General features: G+C 38.1%; 1 protein-coding gene across 22 annotated transcripts in view; it reads right to left on the bottom strand.

Moving 5' to 3' along the window:
* LDB3 (LIM domain binding 3) overlaps nt 1-21,922 on the bottom strand; it is a 118,642-nt gene that overhangs the window by 83,138 nt on the left and 13,582 nt on the right. For 15 of the 22 annotated variants that reach the window (XM_068689391.1, XM_068689390.1, XM_068689392.1 and 12 more), the window contains exon 3: nt 18,856-18,959. The exons of the other annotated variants lie outside the window; for them this stretch is intronic. In XM_068689391.1, coding sequence (XP_068545492.1) covers nt 18,856-18,959 — 104 coding nt within the window. The remainder of the gene's footprint in view (nt 1-18,855; nt 18,960-21,922) is intronic. 22 annotated transcript variants of the gene reach the window in all.

Raw genomic sequence — 21,922 nt, 5'->3', positions numbered from 1 at the left:
ATAATGGGAGATTTCCCCCAACTACTGCTATTGCTGCAGCTATTATTGTATGAAAATTAAACAAACTCACTTAACTCACATTTCTGAAAAGGTCCAGGACAATGTCTGCTTGTCATTATTTACATGTCAAGAAGTTAAATCGACAGTAGTGGTTCTCTTACCACATATTTTCTCCTCCTCAAGGGGATAATTATCATTACTTATATTGGAGTAGTATATAGAGACACTAGAATTGGAAAACTAAGAAGTCACTATCTGCAGCATGATTTTGTTGGTTTTTTTTTGTTTGTTTTTTTTTTTTTCCTCCTAAAAGTCATTTTTCCCTAATTAATTCATTATCCTGAGCTGACAGAAAATGGTTGTGTGTGAGGGGCCTTGGGCATGCTTTCCTTCTTTTGTAGTGAGCTTTATAGGAAATACATGTAATTCTTCTTAACCTTACCCACATGCATTTACAGCTCCATTACCAAGACACACCACTACATACCCAAGATAATCTCATCAGTCTGTTGCACTTCACGCTCCAGAAAAACCACCAGCACATTTAGAAGTAAGAAGCCCCAGTGCTCTGACTACAAACCCAACTATTGTGACAACAGTTTAGAAACTCTGGTTGCTCAGTATGGCATTGCTCCATGTCAGCTCCAGATGCCTTGTGGCATGCATCTTCTTCAAGAGGACAGTATCCTGACCTTCATTTTATGTAGCCCCCTCAGCCTGCAGCTGTATGACACTGATTCACTACAGCCATCTCTGCAACTTCGCTCCATTAGGGAACACCAACTGAAAGAGAAGAGTCCCCACATACCTTCAGCCACATCTTAGTGAGTACATCAGATTTGTCCTCTGTTCTCTGCACTCAGTATATAGAGGGTACAGACATAAGCTGTAGTCTTATTTTTTTGGTACACACTTCCTTACATTCCTCACTTAAAACAAACAAAAAAGCACCAAAAAAAGCACAACAACAACAATAAACAACACAAGGATAATCTAAAATGCTACAACAAAGACTGCAGTCCACAATTCTCGTGCCTTCTGTACACTGAGCATAAAAGTGAGATGTGTCTGATTGTAAGCCAGAATTGTTGTGTGGCGGGGTGAAATACATTGACTTCTCTCTCAGTTTCTCTGATTTCTGCTTCTTCCAGTCCAAAATTTAGATGTTATATCTAAAAATAAAGACACAGTGGGTAACTGCTACTGACACAGAATTAGAGTCAAATTAAGAGCGAGGAGATGGTCATACTAATGACTTGGTTTCACTTACCCTAGTGGGATATTTTCTGCCTAATACTTTTAGAAAACACTACCAAAATGAAACGTGTATTTATCAGAAGAACCTATAAAGCACATATTCCCAAGCAAATTTGGAACTTGAACTACGGCCATTGCATTGGCCTATCTGAGGCTAAGAGCTACAGAAGTGCTACAGAAAAATTGTGAAAAATAAGGAAACGGTCATGAATCATGGCTTACCAGCCAGCATTCCTTTATCTGAAAATGAAAGGAAGGGGATTTATAGTCATCTCTTCAGCTACATATAACGACAGTAACAAATTCTGCACTGTATTTCTTCATACAGCTCTACTGTTCCAATTCTCATTTCAAGAGCCAGTGCAGCATTGATGTCAATTTCCCTCTAAAATTCAGGTTATTAGAGCTGCATAAACAGTACTATGTAAGACTTTCAAATTTTAAAGATGGATCCAATTTATTCTATCCATAATTCACAATTGTAAAAACATCAGGAAAGGATTACTTCTTTCCCCAGTCTTCTCACTGGCTAATAGATATGTTGTGTAGATTACCTGGTTCCCTACAGCTTTACATAGGAAGCACTGTTAAAATCCAGAATTCTAATTTGTATGAAGTATCCCAATCAAAATCAAGAAATAAATCTATTTTAGACAGAAGCTAACAGGCCCATCTGAGAAACTTTCAAGGGAACCCAGAGTGTGCAGTTACAATGGACATTGAGAACAGTCAGCAATTGCTGGGGACAAAATACCAGTGTACATATGGAGATACAGGAGAGCCAAATCTGAAGTGTCAAGGCACTTTCAAGACTATCTTGTTCCCATTTTTAAAGATCCAGCAGAAAGGAATGGAATGCAAAGTGTTTATCTATTGGCATGCTCCTTACCCTGAAAATTCAGCTCTCATCTACTATTTACTTACTAAATAATCACAGACAGAGAAGATCTGTCTTTGTGAAAACTTCAGAAATTATTTTCTATGTAAAAAGTTGTAAAAAAGTATTTAGAAAATGAAGCGTGAATTGTTAATTCTACCTCAAAATTAGACTGAAAATCCAGGCGCAATTGTCACAAAGTCAATTCTAGTTTGCTTGTAACCCAGCTTCTCTTTAAATACAAAATTAAAAAAGCGATACTGAATATAGAAATATAGTACTGCCAACGTAAAATATAGTTTCATTTTGTCCACTAATGCTTTTATCTTAAAACATCACTAAATCTAGACAGAGCTATTTCAGAAAACCTTTGTAATGGTCTTACTCACTTGCTCTAGGTTACAGCACAGCCTTTGGATGCTAGGTGTTGCGAGTGACTTTATTTAGGGCTACAGTGAGACGTTTGCCAGAGATTTATGGCATAGCTGTAATATCTGCCAATTGATTTAAAACAAAACAAGAAAAACAAGCCAGAATACTGCTGACAGTAAGATCTAATTTTAACAGCATTTCCTTAGCACGCCAAGCACAGACTTCATCTTGAAAAGCAAAGCGTATTTCACCTCTCTCAGAAGAGCACAGAAGCACTCGCTGCTTCAGAGATGTGGATTTTTAGCTCTCAAAAATTTCCTACAAAGCAGACATCTGACTTCCAATATCCCCAGCTTAAGGCAAGTGGGCTAGCTGGAAGTATCACATGTTGCTTTGAATGCACCACAGAGAATTCTTACTACACTCTTTTGTGAGGAGAGCTGTATACTGGGTGAATATATAGCACACCAGTGACAGCTGTGCCCTAAAAAATAAGTCTGCACCGGGTTCAGAGTAAGTGCTACTTAGCAGGAGTCCTGGGAGGCAGTGTACAAAGTGCAGCTGCTGCACCACCTTGAGAGCAGCATGTGTTCTCGTGCAAGCCCCCTCAGCTCCACTCCGAAGGGAGAGGGACAGGGATCAGGCAGCATTTGAGTGGCTGAGTGTTAAAATACTAATGAGAATGCTTGTATAAACAGATGGATGGACACAGCTTCCCTGCCCCCAAGGAATTCCTAATTTACAGACAGACAAAAATACATACAGAGGCCTACGCAAGTGAGAAGGTGCTAATACAGCAGCTTGCAGCATGAGCCAGGGCATCTTCTTTTCCTAGGACTTGAGCTATGCCTGCCCCCTTCCTGACCCAAGCCCCCAGATCAACAAGTTAAACTTTTCTCATTTAAGAACAGCATCTCACTAGCTCTAGAAATAAGCTAAAGCATTGTGAATGAATAACCTCTTCTACTCAGGATGTCTAGGACAGAAGACAATATTGAAAGGAAATGCTCCTTTCCATAGTCAGAAAGGCTAAAACTCCGAGACAGGACATAAGCTATCAGTTACCAGAGAACATATTACTGCAAGAAAAGGAATGGACAGATGCTAAGGATCATTAGAACATAAAATCTATTACCCTGCAGAGAAAGCAGTATTTAATCTCCCTCTTAACTTTTTGCCACTACATTTTTATATAGAAGCTTCCAACAAACCTTCAGAGGCTTTCTAAGCACCGAGGCTCACAGTGGCTGGGAGCAGCAGGAAAACTTCCCAGAGGGGCATGACCCACTGAAGGAGACATTGAAACCCCTCTGCAGACCGGTTAATACTGAACGCCCATATGAACCAACTACTTATCTCTGGACTGAAGGCATCAGCTCCTCTCCTATTTACATTGTGAAAAAGTTCACTGGGGAAATTTATATTATTGTTTCTTAAATGTTTCCCTTCCCATCCCTGTCTCCATAATTAATGTGTAACAATTCCAGAGGGAAATTCATTGGTTTTCTTAGATCATTCTGGACAAGAAATGACAGCAAAGAAAAGGAGTAAAACTCACTGGGGTAATCCATCCGACAGAAATTCACCACTTCACCCTGCACATTGCCAGAAGGCATGAAACAGGAACAAAGGAAGAAACAACCTAGACAGCCTTCCTCATACAGCAAGCATCCCACTATCTTTGATGATGGCTTTTATACCTTCCAGGTCCAGATGGAAGAACTGAGCAACCCTGATTAACTGTAAAGGCATGGGGCTGCAGAATACTGCGAATAAAAGTCCTTGTACGTATCATTAACCACTCTTAGAGAAAGTAAGCTGGAAAAAGCAGCGACCATTTTCCCAAAGACAATGCCTGACTGTTTTTCAGTTTACTACAAGGCTCCTTAATAAAAACAAATATTTTGCTTGGGTTTTAATAGGAAAACAAACCTGACCTTAAATAAAAGCTCAAGGGATCTGCAAAATATGCCACTGACACCTTGAAGAGCTTCCATTTATACTAACCAGAGCCGAGCTGGCAAGCTGCAGAGGCATTCTGAAGTGGCCTCTCAGCCTGCGCTTCATCTGTAGTTAGGAAGGAAAATTACAATACATGTGAGAACACCCAAAATAGCTTTAATCTACTTCTCTTGCGTACTAGGAGCCACAATGCCACAGCAACACAGGGATTTTGTGGGACAGCCAAAGGCTTACAATACAGGACACTCTGTGCTGAGATCTGTACTGCAACAGCAGAACTGCAATTAGCACTTGAGCTGTACAGCCTTAGGTATGCCAAACCACGGTGGCACAGTGAAATGCTACCTCCATAACCAACAAATACTTACTTTCTTTTGAATGCCTCCCCAAGGCCCCTCTTCATCCACAATATATAGACTTTTCAAAGGAAATGACTAGGAAGCAGCTCTTCTTGCTGAGCTAAATAGACCCAGGTGATCAAAATAAGCCAAAACTAAAAGATTTTCAGCTGGGAAATGGAAGGAAGCACATGGGCAATATTTAGGGAGAAAAGGCTGTGAGGAATATTTTGAATGAATGCAGATGCTCTTGTCCCTGGTTAGGAGGCATTCCAATCATTCCCTCCCCTGTTCCCTCTCCACCTTATCCTTGTTTGAAATAAAGGATAATCTACAGATGAGATAGTCAAACATGGATGGGGCTCTTGAAAAGGATGTGTTGGCATAGCCGGAAGACTATTCAGCTCTCTAAATCTTGTATAACATTACTGTTAATAATCTCTTCTCTCTTTTTCTGTACTGAAAAATAGCTGTTACATCTCTTCAGTCTACTCAGCATCACGTACTGTGCCATGACAGCGTATGCTATGTATCTTGCAGAAATGAAATGGAAGCAGAGTTGAGTCATACAATAGACTTTGATTGTTTTAAGGAACAAGTGAGCAAGTTCTTCTTTGGTATCTGAGTTTAATGTCCTTAATGCAAATAAAGTTTGAGAATATAGCTGAGGTACTGATGCTTCATGTTCTGGCAACCCTGTACATGTATTTCTGTCAACTTCCACACGACAACTCACTGAAGCAAAATTACACAGAACATGTAAGTGCTTGAAGGATTACAATTGCCAAATTTCTTCAAAAGTTTCCCCCTTCCTTACCTCTCTTTTATTCACTTTGAATTCATTTTAAGGCAATTGATAAGGTAATAAATTGATAATGTTCTAGTAGACAAATCTTACCTATCAATATAGCCTTTCAGATTGTCACAGCTCTCAGCTTCTTGAAATCTATTCTGTTTTTTTTTTGACTTCCTGATACAATTTGTCTCATCTCCCACTACAAGCATTAGCAATAAACTGAGTTTATGTCTTTTACTATTGGCCACTATGGTAAGATTTTCTTTAAGTTCGTTCTTTTTAAGGCATTTCATTGTATATAGCTCAGACCACAATGCTTTATGATCTGACAGGGTTTAGATCCATTCAGCAACAATAAGGCCTCTCTGAAAGTGCATTTGAGACAATACTGTTTTAGTCTGGCATTTAGTGGCCCGCAGCCATTTCAACATTAAGCAGCTCAGAATAATAGCTTTGACTTTGAGTCTGTCCTAAGGATGAGGCACAGATATGTCTGATCTATAAGTGACTCTTCTGCTCCTGGGTGTTTGTAAGTTAGGATGCTTTGATGCAGGCTTAGACTTAACTCTTCTTCAGATATGCATGTTTATTGAGTTCTTTTTGTTTCTGGCTGCCAGAGGAATAATTCTTCCTCTGAAACAGTAGCTCCCGGTTTGGCACAGCAAATAGCAGTCCTGTCTCTAAATGAGAAATATGTAGCATTCAACTCCATGCTTTTCCTGCAGATGCTACAGTAGCATTGTACACATAGAAAGACATATGTATAAGAGAAGATGAAATGTAGCACATGTCCACAGTGACAAGGATGTTGAATCAGAACTAAATCTGCAGGAACTACACCCAATAGCATGTCACTATTTTGTCTCTAAAGTTTTAGAGGCTGTATTTCCCAGTGTGAACCTGTTTCAGTTGGACAGCCCAACATTATCCATCTACTATACAACGTCAGTTACCTATCAAACACTCTTCTTATCTCCAAGAATAAATGTTTTACTCCTATCGCATTCATCCATGCCTTGTGAGAGAATAAACAAAAGCACGAGCTTCAAACGTCAGCAAGAAAAACTCCATAAATTCAAGTGAATTAGGAAAAGAAATGAAAAGAAGCCAAGATCCCCTGAGGAAGTGCAATTCAGAGTTCTTTTGTAATATGCTGTGCCATGTTTACTGGACAATATAACATCCTGCCAGGTATCCCAGCAGCATCTTTGAATTTTCCAGCATTTTGCTGGATATATCAGGAAGCAAGCGAAGTTCTAAAGACAGAGGATGTTTCTTTTACCTGTTAAAATTTAACAGCTTAAGCTTTGTTCAAGCTTTTGTATCAGAAATGCCAATTCCCTTGTGAAGCGAAAGGAACCACATTTGTTTAAAGGGGATTGATTTGAACACATGTATATATTCTTGATGTTTGTGTATAATCTCACTATAATCTCTGAAAGGCAAAACTTGCGATGATGAAGATTATGAAAAGACATAAAACAAAATTATAAGATGACAATCTTTTAATTTTTAAATAATCTTTTAATAATCATTTAATAATCTTTTAATAATCTTCCTCTTAAATAAAAATGAAGAAGCTTATTTTACTGGTCCTTTATCTTAACTAATGAGAGAAGTGGCTGTCACAGAGGACAAGGCTTTGACTTTTATTGAATGATGATGCTGATGCTGGTTGTGGGTGTTTTAACCCATTACAGTGGTGGGTACAGCAATCTGCAAAAATTTCCCACCTAAAACTTGAAGAGAATAATGAAAAAGCAGATCTTATTTGACAAAGTACCAGCCAATGACATACATGGCTTTCTCAAGGCAAAAGCCTTCCCTCTAGGTGAATTTTACATTCCCCAGGTTTGTAATCCTCTGTTGCATAAATGTAGCGAAGTACCTTCCCACACATCACACAGTGACTTCAGGGCATGTAGCAGAATTAAGCTCAACAGTTTTCAGAATGTATTTTTGGTCCTTTTTGTTCCATGAACATATACTCTACAATAACCAATTTTTATGTGACTCCAGAATGGCTTCCTGTTCACAGACAAAATGAAATAATAGAAATGAGGTGTTTTAACATACTGGTACTGTATGTAGCTAAAGGCTATTTCAGACTCAAAATAAAAAAGACAAAGGAGTAAGATGGAAGAATAGTATCAATTACTGAGAAAAACATTGATTTTTGTTCAAACACTAATTCAAAAAGGGTATATTCAGTGACCGTAAGTTCACCTGCTTGCCTTCTCTCCCCTCCTCACAATCAAGCTTGTGATGAAACAGGAGGCCAAGTAAATCCTGACAGCACGGATCCTATATAATATAGGTCTCACAAGCTTGTTTCATATCATGTCAGAAAGAAGTTGGATCAGCTGGATGCGCTACACACAAAGGTAACCTGGACTGATAGCCTTTTTTCCCCAGCAACTATTTCTTCATCAACCCCCTTCTCTACCTGCACCATTTCGTAGGGAGAATCTGAAGAAAAAATCTTTTACAAAACACTATGCACAAGACAGAGATAATATGTTCTGAAAAGGTACAGAAAGTCTTCATTAAACTAGCATGAATGCTGTTTATAAGCCAACATATCCTGAAAGGTACAACTGAAATTACAGGTAAAGTAAGAACTTGTAACATCAAGAACAATGCAGTGAAATAAAGTTCTAACAAGGATATCCCATAAATTTGAAAAGCCATAAGCTGACGCAGAGGCAGATAATTTAGGAAGAGCTTTAAGAAATGAATAGCCTCAGCTAGTTAATAGCACTTTGCCTATGGTGAGTGGCTCTTCATTTGAACTGACCTATGTTTGAAAATCCAAACAATGCCACTCACCTTCATCACTATGTCTTCTATTTTTATGCCCAAGTTTCGTGTTGAAACATGACTCAAAAATTCCCAAGCACTACAAAGAAAGATATTCTTGGGGAATTTCCATCCCAGATAAAGGAAAGAATCTGTGATCTCATGATTCCTAATTCAGCAGAGTGCATAGTTCAAGCAGCCTCAACTAGCTTTGGATAAGTGACTGAGTTTTTAATTTGCAGAGTTGTGTTTTTTTTTTTATACTCAAACTCCCAGTCCCTCTAACAGTTTTCTAAAATGGCACAGCATTTTTACTTTACTTCAACAATAGGAAAAGCACAAACTTTGACTTTCACAGTAAAAATTAGTTATTGTTCTGACAATGAAGAAATTTGGATCCCTTGCAGCAGTAATACCAGGGGTCTTACGTATTTTTCAACATTCCTCTGCCAGTCTTTTGGGAGCCCAGAGAAGCACTCTCTTGTGGACAAGCTAGTCTGGAGCAATGTTTTGCTCAATCCTTCTTGGATGTTTTGCTTCTCTCCTGTTTTACCTCAGCTACATATGGTGTTCACTATTTAACGGTGTAAGCAACACCAAGTTAAGGCAGGATTATTCTTCCAATGCACTCAGGTTTTAGTAGAGTGCTCCAGGTAGGGCCTTGAAGCACACCCTCTATGTCTACTTCAACTCTCACTCCTCTCTACATTCGCACTTCTCTTTGGTAACTAATTGCACTTCGAAGAAAAGTGACAGTAATGACAGATGATGTCTACAAGTTTCATAGCATGCTCAGTGGTACAGAAGCTAGGACATATGTTTGAAAATGGATTAGGCATTTATCTAATAAACATTCTTAAGTAACAAAGTTTAGATGTGTGAGTTTTATGTGAAAATCATCCTTATCCTCCTTGGTATATTTAGCTAAACTTTATCTAAGTGAATGTGAACATGGTTTTTAGTTTAAAATACTCACTTATACTTGAATCAGAGCATGGGCCACTATGGATTACGAAACTGTATAACTTACACCTGAGAATTGTTCTGCAAGGTGCTTCACTTCCATTCCAAAACTGTATTTTTTATCTTTTATTCCTTCCTTGGAAACTGCAGACATTTTTTTTCAGAAGTGCTGGAGTCAGAGGTTGTATTGAGCTACATACCTAGCCACAGTAAGTTTCAAAATTCAGCATGCCCAAGTTAGGAATTTTCCTCTCCTGCTCCAGGGCAAATATGCTAATTATGATAATCTGTTTGCATATTTTGTGTTGGAATAGATGTTCACAGGACATCTATTTAGGTCCATGGAAGGAATGCATTCAAGTTAAAAATTTGGCTTAACAATGTTTTCCTTGGCCAAGCAAGATCCGAATTTCTGCAGTGGAGCATGTCAAAAGCAACTGGCTTGGAGGAGGCAGCAGAGAAGTTTGTTTGATCAAGAAAATTTCATAAAGTTTGAAGTGGGCTGCCTCTCTGTGCCCAGTTTGTCTTTTTATCTTCATCTAGCACTAAATTAATTGCTAAACAATGAATTGTGTAGATGACAAAATAGAAGTTACTTTAATAAGGATTCCTGCTGCTAATAAAACTGTTGCTTGTCTGATACAAATAAGGAATGAAAGGAACATGTGGAAAAACAAGCCAACCCTCCCTCCACTTTGATCTCAAATGAAGACTTAGCTAAACTGTAGAACAACGAGCTTCATCATCTTGTTTTGTCAGAAAACAAGCCTCTGAATCGCTAAATTAAAGTGCTGGTTTGGATTGCATAAAGCAAAAATGTCTCTAAAGGAGACAAAAGATTGATGCATTCCCCAATATCAACATGCAAATCTCAGATCCAGCCAGAATTATAACTGATGGTATTATGAAAGTTCTGTTCTAGGCAGAGTTATATTAACAGTAATGTTTTTCAGAGCTGTACACCCATGCACAAACAATCTGTAGGCATTTTGGAGTTTTAGTATGTTGTCAGTTTGATCTTAGCCAAGTTTCTCTAAACCCTCTTTAATCAGGAAATTGCTTAGTGAATGACTGGCTCCCACCTCTCTGAGTCTTTCTTTTTCACTTTTTTTTTTTTTAATATCCTTCTTTCTCTGGCTGCATCACACTCAGCAAGATTGCTCACTCTTGTGAATCATGTTTGCAGAGAAAATATTTAATAGCTGTCAGCAACAGAGCTTTGATGTGCTCCACATCAAGAACGTGCCAACTGCAACCGCAGCAGAAAACATTTCTCAGAGTGAATATGCACCTATTTAACAATGGGAGGCTTTTACTTCAGATACCAAGAAGTGGAAATAAATTAAAATTAAGACTGCTTGCATGGTAATTGGGCAGCTGGGGAGATTTCTGTGGCACACAAAAGTGCCGAACAGACCTGTATTCATAATCTCTCTTTAGCCAAAGATATGTCTTCTATTTATAGAATTATAAAGCTCTTCAAGAGACTGTAAAATTACATACACATATGATATGGGAGCAACACATACATTTTACATGTAACTGCCTAACGAAGTCTGAAAATCCTCTCACTTTTACTAGACATTTTTAAAATAGGACCACAGATTATGTCCATCTGGTGTTCTCAGCTGTTGACAGGCATTTTCTTCTGACTGGCCTTTCCCTCTCCCTCTGCCTTTTTGTACCATTTCCAAGACTGAAAGAATTTTGGCCTCTACCTGCTGCTTCCACTTCCAGTGCACCTTCTACACAATTCCAGATAATACCAATGAATCTTTTGGGTCATACCCAGTCCAGGATACGTGCAAATAAAAATCATTCCCATCCCACACAGTGACATGAGCCTCTTATTATATAGCTAGAAAGCAACAATTCATGTTTCATATTGATGTTATTCTTCAACAGCTATCCAAAGTCAGAGCTTGGAAAAGACAACATTACCAGGTCTTTAGTCCTTACTCACTACTAGCAATAGCATTTTACCAGCAGAATTTTCTTATCAATTTGGAAAGACTCCCAAGGCTGCAGAGGGAAATATTAAATTGAAGTGATAGCTGATATTAAAGCTACATGCATCAGTCACATGAAGATGATGTAAATGCAAACTTAGATTAACCTATTAGTCTGCTGGTAAGACACCAGAAATGTGAGGAAATTCTGTTTTTAAACAGTGAGACACTGACTGCTCTCTTTCACATATGCACAGTGCTCAGTGTAATGGGACCCACACCACTCCTGACACTGTTCCTTAGGGCAATGCAAGTATTACAAGCAATAAATGTATTTGAGAGTGAAAAGTAAGGCATCAAACACTATTTTGGGACAAGGATACAGAAGACTAGTATAAAGTTGTCACCTGGGTATTAAAAGGAATTCTTAACAAAATACAAAAAGAAAAAAAAGAAAAAAAAAGGAGAAACCAAGACCTTTTTTTTTTTTTTTTTTTTTTTTTTTTAAGATTCTGGATGCATCAGAAAAGAGCAAAACTGTCTTCACTCTCCACTTCAAAACATTATTATTCCTTGCCTAACTCTGCTGCTCTGTGAGAATACCACAGACAAACAGAACTGACATAAATTCACAGATTTCAAGCTCTGTTCTCCTCTGCCCTGCAGTCCAGGCAGTGGTTCTAGCATCTGCTGCAGCCCTCTGAAGAGATGTGCAATGAGTGCAGACCTAAAAGCTCTGCAGACAATAAGGTATTGGTCATATCTCTTGGAAGGCCCCTTATCCTTTTTTTTATCATGCATGACCCTGTAAGAATGTGCAATGTGATAGTTCAGAGAAAAAGCAACAGGCTGACAAGCTGGGCTTTTGCTGGCTGCAATTCAGATATGACACAAAGTCATGCCCATCTTATGTAAAGACTGATAAGAAGGCAGTGTGCTGTTTATACTATATCAGTGTGTAATTAGAAAGTCTTGTGCTTGCATTAGTAGGCACACTGATAATCAGCCCTTTAAAAAAAAAAAAGAAAAAAAAAAGAATGGAGAACTGAAAGTCCAAATATCAAAAGCAGTTAAATCCTTCTACAGAAGTAAGGGGAAAGAACAGCACTGTTCAAAGATAAACAGCTTTTGAAACAGCATGACTACAAGTATCTTCCCCAGGTGAGGTGTGAATCAAGCTGGTGTGGAAGTTAGTGAGTCAAGGAGTCTCACGCAGGAAATTAATTCCTTTGTGCATGCTCCTCCTGTGACCACTGCCTGTTTGTTTGGAAGACCAGACAACTTCTGTCTCTCATGTTGACAGGCAACAAGAAAATAAAATCTCATTACAAGTAAAGCAAAAGCACTGAAAAAATATTATGGTCCCAATTTGCTATTACTTAGACCGAAGTTATTCTCTTGAGTGCAAATGCAAGCATTTCAGTTTCTCTGTAGCCCTACACATGACTGCATAGTTGCCTGGAGATGGTAAAGCAGTTTACATTTTCACCTCAGACAAAATATCAACGATTTCTTCTCAAATAACATTTGGAAAACATACCTTTAATTTACAATAGGATTCTGGAAGCTCTTCTGTACCTCTGTTGTTTTAGGATAATGTTTGCTGGTTTTATGAATATGGAAATAAAACTAAGGATGGTAGACAGCCTGGGGCTTGTGTGCCTTTTCTGTCCCTTACTTTGCTTCTGTTTGAAGAGCACCCTTCCTGCTCTTACCAATAGTAAGAGCTTGAAAGTCCATTTTACCTTTACATTAAAGAAACCGTCTCTAGAGAGTATGGCTGGAGCCACTGCAAACTCCACAAGAGAGCAGGCTGGCCCTCCTGCAAAAAGCACACCTTTCACTTTGTGACAGACAGTCCACATCTCCTCCAGTATGTGAGCTGAACACGAAGTACACAGTTTTTGCAATCTTTTGAATAAATGACATGCAAGCTTAAATCACAGAAACTAATGTTTGAAGATCCCTATGTTGGCAGAATGCAGAAAACTATTCATGTTAGTAGCAGAAAGACAGGAGAACAGTCCATCAACAGGACCCAACTACATCAATTTGCAGTTCCATTAAGCAACTCCTTGTCAGGACAAACCTATGAAACATGAAGTAATAAAAATAAAAACATATACACAACAGATCTAAGAGAGACTGAATTTCAGATTTCAGAGTTGTACGCTTAGCTCAGTGGAAGATAAAGATGTTTACAAAAACTTCTGAAGTAAGTATGAGTTAATATTAAGAAAGTCACTTTTTCTTTTTCCTGAAAAAAATATTTTGTTTTCATTTATAGCTTTGTGTAATAGATATAACAATTCAACTGGGAAACATCCATGTATAGAAAGTACACAAACTCAAATCCAATCATGAAATATAATAATGTCAAAGAGATTGAGGAGTCTGTGAGATTTTACATAGCTCTAGACAAAGTATTAGTCAATCCATAACACAGCTATTTCCATAGCAGACAGTCATTGGAACTGTGCTGACAGTAGTAAAGGAAAAAATACTAATCCATTTGTTGCAAGCTTGTTATCTAACCTACAGTAGTATTTTCTGTACTTAGAAATACAACCTTGCATTTCTGAGACTTGACTTAGGAACATTCAGTGCAACAGCATTCATTAATACATCCAACCACTTAGTTGTTTTAAAAAATTCAGTTTCTTTGTATCAGAACTTGTTTTGCCTTGTTAAAAATGAAAGCATTCCCATTCTGTATGAGGCTTGCACTTACACATACATGCCCCTATTTCATGAAGGGCAGCAATCCAAATTATTACAAGGACTAAATGCTAATTCATTCTCCCTTATGAGTTATGATAAATGATTTCAAGGTAAAGCTATACATTTTCCAAAGGGGCTTTATCACAGCTATGTTGACAGGACTTTCAGTATGGTGGTATGCTCAGTACTACCTTGAAGTAGCTGAAGTATGTGCCACAGCAGGTGCCACAAGTAGAACATAGATTTGCTTTGACATTAGAACACAGGGTATACAGTGAGTGCAGAATTGTTTTATGGGTTTAAAAAGCATATGTCATGAAAGGTTTGGAAAAGCTGAGCCTTTGGGGTACAGCATTAGAGTCAAAGCTAAGCTAAATCGAAGAAATCTTGCCTCATTATGGTAAGAGCTGTTTGTACTTTATGACTACTAGGGTATCTGCTATTAAAGAAACATTTTGCCCTCTAAAGCAAAAGCTTGCTGAAATAAGACCCAAGTATTAAAAACACTGTTGGAGCTTTAAAGGATACATTTCTGCCACAGAATTGCAAAAATTAAATGTACGTTTATTACACAAAAAGTAAAAACATTAGTATTTCACATTTTTGATAATGATGTCTTGATAAAAAATTCATCTTTAATTTTTGCACCAACTCCCAGTGTCATGGGACACTGGTCATCAATGATAGTCCTAGTCATTCAGTTATGAAGTGGCATAAAACATGACATCTTTTACCAACAAAAAGATCTCTCTGTATCTATGACTTCGTGTGTCCATAACCTAGACTGATCAATTCCCTCTGACAAAGTAGATGAGGAGCACCTCCTTGTTAGCCACAGTTATACCGCCCTGCTGACACATACACTTCCTACAATCACAAACACACATATGCTCCTCCACTTTTCATCATCATTTGGAAACTTTCAATAATATTGTGATCTGTGCAACAAAGCTTTATAAAAATTTCTTTCTAGCTTCTAACAATATTGGCCTTTGTAATGACACTCTACAAAGATGTTGATGATTCCGTTCCTGGTAAAACCATCTCGTTTTCATTTTCACAAATTACTACTGACCTTTCTTGGCCCATCTGCAAAACAAGTTTATTGCCTTACCTATGAATTAAGGTCAAGGATAACCTGCAAAAACTGAAATGAAATATTTAACCAGTCTACTTGATAGCCAGCTTATAGACGTGAGGTACACCAAAACTGTAGCTAAAATTAAAGATGTGTGAAAAATAATGGAAACATCCCAAATGCCACAAGGAAAGCAGCCTACGCAGTGTACGTATTTCCTAGATTAACCTTAAGGTAAATATATATATATATAGACAGAAAACCTCGAGCCTAGCTCTTAGATTAAAACTTTTCAAGCTAGATTTTCAGATATTAGAAAAAAAAAAAAAAAGCATATTCCATGATGCTCAGTATCCTTAATGGAGTGATGTTGGCTTAAACCAGGTTAAAAATATATATATATTATTCTTATTTTAGGGAATGTAGCATTTCTCTTGCAGAAATAATTTTATTTTTACATTAAATCATATTTTTTTCCCCAACCTCCTTTTAACACAAGTGACTAAGGAGCATTGTCCTTCAACTCTGAAGGGTCTTTACAAATATATTTCCCCTGTAACTTCATAGAACTAGTGGAATTATACCAGGAATAAATACGTTCCAGTATCTTCAGTTACTCTGTTTGGAAACCAGTCATTTGCCTGACCTTCAGTGCAATGCTAAAAACAGAGTTTGTCTGTCATCGAGAGCCAGTGAGATTTCAGATAAAACAGAAGTCATGGCTCCTGCAATGAAATTCCAGGAGTGTCTATCAAAAGCTTGCCAACAATAGCATCTCACTCAGTCCATACTTCCATACTCTTATCAAAGTAAGAAAAAAAGAGGGGATCTGACATTTGGAATTGGGCAGAGACAGTAGCATTCCTAAGTATGTGAATCCAAAAGGATTCTTTAATTATATTCTACACACTACTTAAACTTGTGACTTGAATAGCTTTGGTTCTCTAAGGGTCCAATCATTTCTCACAATTCTCAGAAGTGTTTTTCCCCCCCTCCCCATTCAAAATATTCAAAGTGAAATATCACTTATTAGACCATATGGAGAACTGCTCTTCTCACTGCCAACCCAAGAACTACTATAAAATAACATACAGATCAACACAAAATCTTTGTTCTAAGCCCCAGCATAAAAAAAGTGAGCAAGCACTGAAGTGGAAAACAGGACTCTTTGTTCTCCAGGCATCCTTGTTTAAATTAAAATAGATGACTCTTGTGTTTATTAGAATATGAGGCTTTCTTACAGCAGGGTAGGTGCCAGGTACAGCTTGAACTTTCTTCCTTGTGGCCCTATGCCAGCATATAGGCTTAAAGCCTTCTCTCCTTTTTCAGACCTGACCCTCTCATTTCTCTTGACACCACTCAATCCAAACTTAAACCTCAACATACTGTCCCACACCTAGCAGGATATTACAGAATGCTTTGAAGGTGAAAGGTTTGTAAAATACAAGTCACCAGAGTAATTTCCATGTTTTCCAGGTATCTGTTAGTACACACATATCTTGTTTACAACCTCACTACCTTGGAATAAGTTTACAGTTCCAATCTTCGTCCAGCCTTACAGTTACTTCTTACTTAGGTCTGCACTAACAGGACATAACCATGCTTATAGATGGGAGTGGGTTGGAGGGAAGCCAGCAAAAAGGTTACCATGTCATCCTTAACGTCGTGTGCTCGTATCACAAAACTGACACTGTATATTTTAATCCAAAACCACAGACCTGTCCTAGTCTCCCTCTCACTAGTCTCTGCAATGAAAATTAGCCATGAAAATATAAAATGGAAGTGTCAGAGGTAAGAACAGAAAGGAAAAAGACAATGTCAAGACAATGTTAACTAAATAGTGATTAAGAATCATATTATCTATTTTTAAGAACAGCTTACAGACAGCTCTCCTTAAAGGTGATGTGGCCCTCTCCCGTTAACTAACTGAGAATTTTAACAGTGCAACCTATTTGCAACACAAAGTGAGGCAAATCACTAGAGAAATACTATCAAGAGACACAACCAAACCAATGGCTCTTTGCTTGTGGTGTCACAGCAGTGCCCCACTCTGACAAGTTCAGAGCCTGTTGGACAGGCTTTGTAAATCCATCTGATGGCCAAAAAAACTATTGTCTAACTAGGCAAAGCAGACAAAAAGACTAGAAAAAGAAACAAAGCACTAGAGCTAGGAGACAAATCCAAGTCTCAGGTGTCACTGAATGTTAAATGGATTAAACTGGACAAAGTAAAAAGACACCATCAGCACAGCCTAGATTTTTACTGATTCTGGTAGCACAGCAAAATAAATAGGACAAAATGTAAGTGATGGTGTGACAACTGATAGAGGGAAGGGTATGTGTGTATGTATATGTACATACATATATATATAAATCATGGGGGGGGTCTGTTCAACACAGACATTTAAGAATAAAGCATGAGAGATTTTTCTATAGGCCACTTGTATCCAAAGACATATACACAAATCATATGCAGTATATATTCAGAAGAAGACATACAGAGAATATTTCTTGTGTACCAGCCCTTAATATAGAACTAAACTCAACTAAAAATACACCATTGAAAATCACCATCTTCATCTATTCTCATGATGTGATATCTTTGTGAACTAACATGCTATTATTTGATCTCCTTTTATTAAAACAAAACAAATGAAAATAGGGATGTGGAGTGTTTAATATTATGGAATCACAAAAATACTTGAAAATATTCAAATAAATATTGGGAAATTATTTGATGTTTCAACTTTACCTCAAGGTGGTCACCACCAGCTCTTGGTTGGCGAGTCAGAATTCAGGCAGAAAAATGGTTTTAGTTTATGACACGCTGAGTAAACTATTTTTTAATGAGTATCACATTAATGTAACCATAGCATCAGTGGGAGGATACGAACAGAATACGGCATACACACTCCTCTTTTTTCAGAGAGGTTTTGGGAATTTATTTTTTTTGTTTGTTTGTTTGTTTTCTTGATAATCCTTGATCCGTATTTCATTATTATAAAAATAGTTGAACTGCAGCAGAAAAAGATAATCCTTTAAAGAGTTCTTCCTATACTACCTCTTTTTGCAGAATTAATAGGCACTAAGACACTGTCGTATCAGGGAGGATATATGGACCAGCCATTACTCTCAGATGCAGCTAAGAACAGGCAGTGTAGGAGACGATTAAAACTAAGGACTGCTGACCTTCAAGCCAGCACATTCATTGTAAATGTTCTAGAATTAAATGCCAAAAAAAATAAAGTTTTTTCCTAACCTGTTTTTCTACACATTGAACAAGGATGCTTACCAATCAGCTACCTGACATGAGACCTTCCTTGGCCTCCTAACACTGGAAACACATTTAATGTTGGGATCCGATATAATATTTTCCAAGACCAGTGGAGGAGGATCAAGACTAAATTTAGTCCAAAAGGGTAATGTTATTTGCAAGTCCTCTTAGCAAAGCTTTCCTCAGAAATAATTAACTGAAAGTCCAGTTAACATGAGGCAAATCATTTTAAGTGGTAAATTATTTTACAATTGCTCCTTTGTCCTGTTTCCTGGCAACACTGAGTTTTATTAAAACAAAAAAAAAAGTTTCAGAACAAATTAATAATTGAGGTAAATGTTCATTGTGGCAAGAGAAAGAGACATATCACAGCAAGAAACTCAGATCCAGTTCTGAGTTCCAGAACTTCCCCATGGGAAGGATCAGCATCTCGCACTGTACTTATAAAATATAATACTATAATACTGTACCAGAGTGTCCTGCCTCCTTTCCAGGTTGTCTTTAGGACACATGAACTCCAGGGAATTGTGGGTGGAGTGTATGAAAGATCTTATTGCAGCTGCTTGTACTGCACCTGTTCAAGGGATAAATAAAGCAGCTAAGTTCTAGTTTTGGTTTCATTCGCTGACAGTCCCTTGATGCGGAAAGAAATGATATACCACCTCCTCATCTTGTCAATCATTTGGCAAATATGTATTCAATATTGTGGAAGTGATGAATTTTCCCCCCAGAATGTTCCCACAAGCTTGGATAAGCTCTCTGACAAGTCACATACACATAGGGAAAAACTTATGGCTCTTTGCTCAATGCTCTTCCAGACAATAACCCTGTTCACATAAATTATTAATCCTGCAACTTCATCCTATCTTTACTGGGAAAGGGATTAGAATTAGGTCTATATGAAACCACAAATAAAACTGAATTAATTCAAATTCTTTGGAGCTTACGAAAAGTTTGTTCTGTTGCCCCCTGCCCTCCCTCTCCTCCCCCCCCCCCCTTATTTATGTCTGATTTCCAAAGCTTGAAGCATAATATTATACTGTGTAAAAGAAGAAATATGCTAGATCTTTATGTGTTGAAGATCCAGACCTTTTTTATATGAGTCATTGGGGTCTTTCCATTGACACTGGGGACACAGATGTGCATCTTCACAGGGCACATTTTCCACAAAAACTTGCTGTTACTCTTCAGGGCAGATTTAAAAAAAAAAAAATCTATTTTGCTTGCTTGCATATTTCTTTAGGTCTCCTAAAGAAAAATTTCTAGAAACACAATCAAGTGGATTATGTTAGCCTCAGAAGACACAACACAGGTTGAGAAAAAAGAAGCATGTTCCCATATTGGGAAACTTAACTGTGTTTACTACTAAGAAAAGGTGGGAATGTTCACAATGGCCACCCATTAGTATTTTTCAGGAAAAGAAACATGTCCTACTACCCACATTCAGCAGATTTTCTTTAGAGAAAAGGTTGTAGATAGCAATCTAAAGCTGTGTCTTATAGGGTCAGGAACTGAAGCTCTGCAGAAATGTAGCAAAAGAAAGGAATTGCTGATGAGCAGGACAAAAACATTAGACTGTGGTCCATAGGATGCACAGTTGTAAAAAGAGGAAAGGGTCTTCCAAAAATTTTCCATGGCAATACATTTCACTCTAAACACAGAAATGATACTGAGATTAGCTACAGCTTGGGTTCCCCAGCGCAGGGTAACAGACTATTTAACACAGCAACGTGTGTAATCAGAGAAACAGGAAACCCAACAGCTACACAAACAGCACTTGTTAGCCTCCATAAGGTACCCTTTTTAACTAACTTCTTCCTGTATTGTTTCAACCAGAATATTCTTTCCATCTTCCCCTTCAGTCTTCCATGAGAAGTTATAACACCTTGTGGAAGGATCTGTGATTTTCAGTTTCCAAATGCAGTCTTCATTTCCTTGCTCCTCCACTCAGTGTGCACTAAATTTAAACATCACTGAAAGCTGGAAGCAAAGAAAAGATGGCAGACCCCGATGAGGAAGAATGTATGGGGCAGAGCAAGGAAAGGCAGGCACAGGAGGCAGCCCACTGCAGCCTTCTAGGCGTACAGAAGCAGGAGACAGCACAGTGCCATCCCACATGGAGCAAGGATGAGTGCCAAGAGGCAATGTTAGGGCTCTCCCACAGGACCACAGGCCACAGCAATATCAGTACTTGTCCTTGCAGTCATCTGAGGCTTCTGAGAAGAGATTGCTGTTCAGATGGGTTTGGTTTGCTGTTGCTCAAGAAAACAGCAACACTTGAAGACTTTTGACCACTTCTTGTCATCAAGAAAGCAAACAAGTAAAAGTGAAATTTCATTTGCCCCATCTCATATAGCTGGCCAAAGGACTTGATCTTAAATAATTTTTTAGATCAGTTAAGTAAACATGTGAAACAAGAATCTTCTAGACAGAAAAGTAATTTTGACAGTAGGGCAGGAGCGTATTTGTACTTTGCAACTCCTGACAAAAAAAAAGCATCAGGAAGACTGTCCATTTATTTCCTAGAGTAGGTAATTTTAGCCAACTTCGATAAAAGAGAACATCTTGTTTTGGCTGTCTATTTCTTTTTTAAACACCTGCCATAGTACCAACTGCCCTTGGCCATTTTTGAACTAGCTATGACTAGGTAAGGAGAGAATGCTGACATTCTCAAATAGAGCAGGACAGTCCCAGTGACCCTCAGGATCAAGAAAAGGCAGCCCAAATTCACCCTAATACCAGAGCATTCTGATTTGGCACTATGTACCAGAATCTGGGGTTACATGTAGTATTTTTGGAATTTTGGATACCATGTCCCATTCCAGAAGCTTGAGGTAAATGTAGCAATCGTTCCAAATCAAAATAGCTTCCTAAGTTACAGGATGCTTTAAATATAGAATGAGAGTCCCACAGAGGCTTCTGAAAAGCATGTATGCCACCCTAACCAGGTATAGTAAGTACTACGATGCCTTACAGGTTTTTTTTTTTTTTTTTTTTCATGCCACAAAGATGAATTGCCAGCAACACTGGCTTTAAATTGAATAGCCATAAATTGTTTAAAGTGTGTGTCCTTGAACTAGTTACCTCTAGTGAGAATAAGGGTTTGTGCCTTTAGTAACAAGTATGGCTAACCAAGAGCAGCAAGTGAGGGAGCCAAAATAGCCCAGCAGCTGGAATTTGGACTCTAAGCAAGGGAAAGGAGGAGGTATGGTGCCAGCACATGAAAGGCTGAGTTCCCCCTAATCCTCAGCTGCCATTGCTACAAATCAAGTGTATTTAGAAGGATTTTGGGGAAAGGTTAAAACCTATTTATTCAGAGTCCAGGCACTAGACACCTGTGGCATAGATAAGCACAACTCCAGCTACGCACGTGGGAGGTGCAGAAAGTAACTCTACCCTATCCAGGGGATTTGCATGCCTTGAAGACATTTGACCCATTACATCTTCCTAAAAGAAGAGCAAGAACTCACTGACTTTCTGGAAAAATGGCTGTTAGCCACTGTGAGCAAAAAGAAGAGTCATCTTGTAGTAAACACG

Source organism: Anas acuta, chromosome 7 (assembly GCF_963932015.1).
Source record: "Anas acuta chromosome 7, bAnaAcu1.1, whole genome shotgun sequence".
NCBI classification, from domain to species: Eukaryota; Metazoa; Chordata; class Aves; order Anseriformes; family Anatidae; genus Anas; species Anas acuta.
This window is presented reverse-complemented; position numbering and strand designations above follow the sequence as displayed.